Source organism: Carassius auratus, chromosome 16 (genome assembly GCF_003368295.1).
Source record: "Carassius auratus strain Wakin chromosome 16, ASM336829v1, whole genome shotgun sequence".
Classification (NCBI taxonomy): Eukaryota; Metazoa; Chordata; class Actinopteri; order Cypriniformes; family Cyprinidae; genus Carassius; species Carassius auratus.
Window position 1 is genome coordinate 2,567,235 of NC_039258.1, and position 3,546 is coordinate 2,570,780.

The 3,546-nt window shown below is 33.1% G+C and overlaps 1 protein-coding gene across 1 annotated transcript; it reads left to right on the forward strand.

Annotated features, from left to right (window-relative positions):
• Nucleotides 1–410: 410 nt before the first annotated feature.
• LOC113116797 (synapse differentiation-inducing gene protein 1-like) lies at nt 411–2,489 on the forward strand. The gene is made up of 2 exons (XM_026285120.1): nt 411–874; nt 2,029–2,489. The coding sequence occupies exons 1-2, from the start codon at nt 554–556 to the stop codon at nt 2,185–2,187; spliced, it is 480 nt and encodes a 159-aa protein (XP_026140905.1). The 5' UTR covers nt 411–553; the 3' UTR covers nt 2,188–2,489.
• Nucleotides 2,490–3,546: the final 1,057 nt, after the last annotated feature.

Below are 3,546 nucleotides of genomic sequence, written 5' to 3' on the forward strand. Positions count from 1 at the left end.
TGGCTTCATCAATCTTTACCACATAGCCCCATCAAATGGATCAAGCACTTGTTATCATTTCAACTGAGCAGCAACAGTGTCTATCTAGTTCGCAGGTCATATTTCAGAGTCATAGATGTGGTCGAGCTTGTTCTGTCACATTGCGTGATTTAATAGTGTCATTTCATCACATGGATTTTATTGTGTGTTTCCCACGTGAAAAGGTAATTGCTTTTTATTCATTAAGATCTGTGAGACAATTTTAATACCTTTCTTTAAATAAAAAAAGTAAGTAAAATAAAATAAAACAATTTATAAAGTGCAATGTTCTATATGTTACTGTATGGACAAGTGAACTTAATCTGTCACACCTGCTGTCACTTCCTGAAACACCATCTCTCCACCTACAATCCGCCTCCTATTCGTTTCCTATAAATTTCCTTGGGATCATAAAAATAACATCCAAAGTTCGTGACTGGAAAAACCTGATTCCTCTAAGCCAGAGTCCACAAAGGTGTGCCATCTCTGTAAAGCACAAAGAAGATAGGACAGTCTAAAGATTTCAAACAGAACAATGCAGCCGCAAGAAGACTGGAATACATCAGAAAAATCCAAGCTGTTGCAGCCTGGGCCACCACCACCATACCACGACGATCTTAGACAGCCTCCTCCAGGGAACTTCCAGAGCACTTCTGGCTATCAAGCCCAGCAATATGGAGCTTCAGGGCCACACGGCCAAGGACCGTATCCAGGACAAGCTGCTGTCACTGTGCAACCTGCAGTTTATGTGACTCGACTGGTGTATCCAATGCCAGATTACCTGGGCTATTCCATCTTCACCATGCTGTGCTGCTGCTTACCTCTGGGCATTGCTGCACTGGTTTTCTCTATCAATGTGAGAAATAGTTTATTTCTTAACCTATTTCAAACTGTTTATTTGTGTCATACAAATGAGATACACTAACCTTGTCCAGTCATAAAATACAATTTCTCTTGTTTAACTTTAATTAATTTAAACCTAATTGTTTTTGTTTTGTAAAAGCTAAAAGATCTTTTCCACTAAAATCACTTTAATTTTAAAACAAAGTTAATCCAAAAATAATGATGTCATCATCATTCACTCATACCGTGTCATTCCAAACCCGTAAATCTTTCTTTCTTTTGTGGACCATAAAATAATATGTTTATAAAAAATAAAAAATGTCTTTGTTTTTGTCCAGCGTAGGTGATTAAATGATTACATTTTCATTTTGGAGTAAAGGCTTAATGAACAACACTTTGTTGATTCAGAGAAATGGATAGATCATAGATGGTTATTCACATTTATAAAAACATTTAAAACAAAAGAGAGAAAACCATAAGAGCTCTGATCACATGATGACTGTCACATGAATGTCAACTTTCAAAACAAAAGTTCACTCGTGTAACTTCCTCATAACTGACATGATTGGACAAAGATAGTTAGAGTTTCTAAACTTACCTCATTTACAAAGCAGATGCTTGCCTTCATTTTAATAAACATATTTTGTTCCTGTAAGTTGTGTGAATTTTTGTTATTGCGAAAGAGTTGTCCCAATTTACGTCAGCTTTTGTCACTAAAACACATTCCTTGTGTATAAACATACCTGGCAATAAAGCTCATTCTGATTCTGATTCTGATTTAACCATTGCTTTGTGCACATCTGTGAACTTTCTCTATGCAAAGTTACTAAAGCATGTCTTTGTTGTTCTGCAATATCCTATAGTTCACTTTATTAAAGGCACAGAATGATTTCAGAAAAAGGGAATGCAATACATGATGGTTCAGATTAAGAAACTGAAACCATTCCGGTATGTAACATGCAACTCGCATGAAACTTGCCCTGTGTGTCCATTATTGCATAAAAGGAGATAGCAAAATAGCAATTTTAACATTTATTGATTTATGAAGAAACATGGTAGGACACAGGGCGCATCACACCTTTACTACTATAATGTAATAACTACAAAGAACATTTGCTGAAAAACAGATGTGGCATAACTGACATAGTTTTCTATTTATTTTCACAGACTCGGAATGCTAACATGTCTGGACAACAACAGTTAGCAGAACAAAACTCCAGAATGGCGTTCACTCTTAACAATACTGCTCTTGGTATTGGCATTGTCATCTTGGTGTTGTATGTCACTCTCATCATTGTCAACACTAAACACCATTCAAATCCATAACGGTTCAGGACATCAGAGTTGGACACCAGGAATGGGAAGATTGAAAAAAAAAAAAAAAATTACATTGAATAATAACAAGTATAATAATAAGTTTAATTTTTAATGAATTAGCTTTTTAATCTGAAAGATTAAGTCTAATTGATCTCTAGTATAAAATATTTAATCAGCTAAAACATGCTTTATAGTTAATTGTCTTATGTTTCAAAACCATGCTGTGACTATCAATGCATAAGTATTGGTGTCTATTTTTCTTCCTGCCATTTGATTATGTATTACATTAAAACTTTCAATGACCAATAATACCTGCCATTTTCCCTTTTATAACCATTTATGGTCTCACCTCAACACTCTCCATTCATTTTTGTATTCCTGAACAGATCAGTCTTTTAACCCCCTGACCCTCTTCATTTGGGAGTCACACTTACCTTCTTCGCGGTCAAAAGTGACTGAAGCCTTGAAATGTTACTTTTTCTTCTTCTTCAGGAAAACCAATGTAGTATATTTTTGTTCAATAATATTTTCTGATTATTATATAAGATTTTTAGGGAATTTTATGATACTGTGCAATATTTATAAAATTTTAATGAACTAGAATTGATTTTTAATCTCTTTATTTATTTACCATTTTTTAGTAAATTCAATAGTTCACATTAAAATAGAGTGAAAGCATTTAAAATCCATTTTTGGATGTGAGAATTGGGCAATCTGGAGGCATTAAAAAAGTAAAAACTTGTGTAATGTTGCGTAACCTCTTGTATTACACCCAATATAGATATATACTGAGGCTTTTGGATTCCCATAGTTTTTTTGACCTCATCTCTTCATTTTTTTTTTTAGGTTTTGCATTTAGATCTATATCTAGACATTCTAAAAGATTACTTTTTGTCAAGGTTTAGATATTTTTGGCTAGATAAGTATGAGGTTTTACATTATGATTACAGTCAAACATTAAAATCTTGTTAGAAAGGGAACACATAGAAAGCATTTTTGTTACTCAGTATTTGATAATTGAAAAATCTAATAAAATAAGGAATGAAAAGTGATCATTCAAAAAACCATACAAACATTTTGTAATTAATTAATGTTTTATTCAATGTACTTAAATTTTAGAGGGAGAGAATGAGAATCTCTTTTGGAATTTTGGATTTATTTATTTAATTTCAATAACTTGCTTACCAGTTCATTTGTGTGTGTGTAAGAGAGAGATATAGATAAAGCAATTTATAACTACAAAAAAGAAATGAAAAAGATACAAATGACCAACAAACAGGTGAGGGGCTAAAGCTTTAGCCCAAATATGTAAGCATTATTAACAAGATAAGCTCATTCATGTTTCTTCTCCATAACTCCAATGCTCCG

Bases quoted from the DNA above. Each gene is read 5' to 3' on its own strand.
- LOC113116797 (XM_026285120.1), top strand. From the start codon at position 554: ATGCAGCCGCAAGAAGACTGGAATACATCAGAAAAATCCAAGCTGTTG. The intron at 875-2,028 runs GTGAGAAATAGT...TTATTTTCACAG, and splicing joins CACTGGTTTTCTCTATCAAT to ACTCGGAATGCTAACATGTC.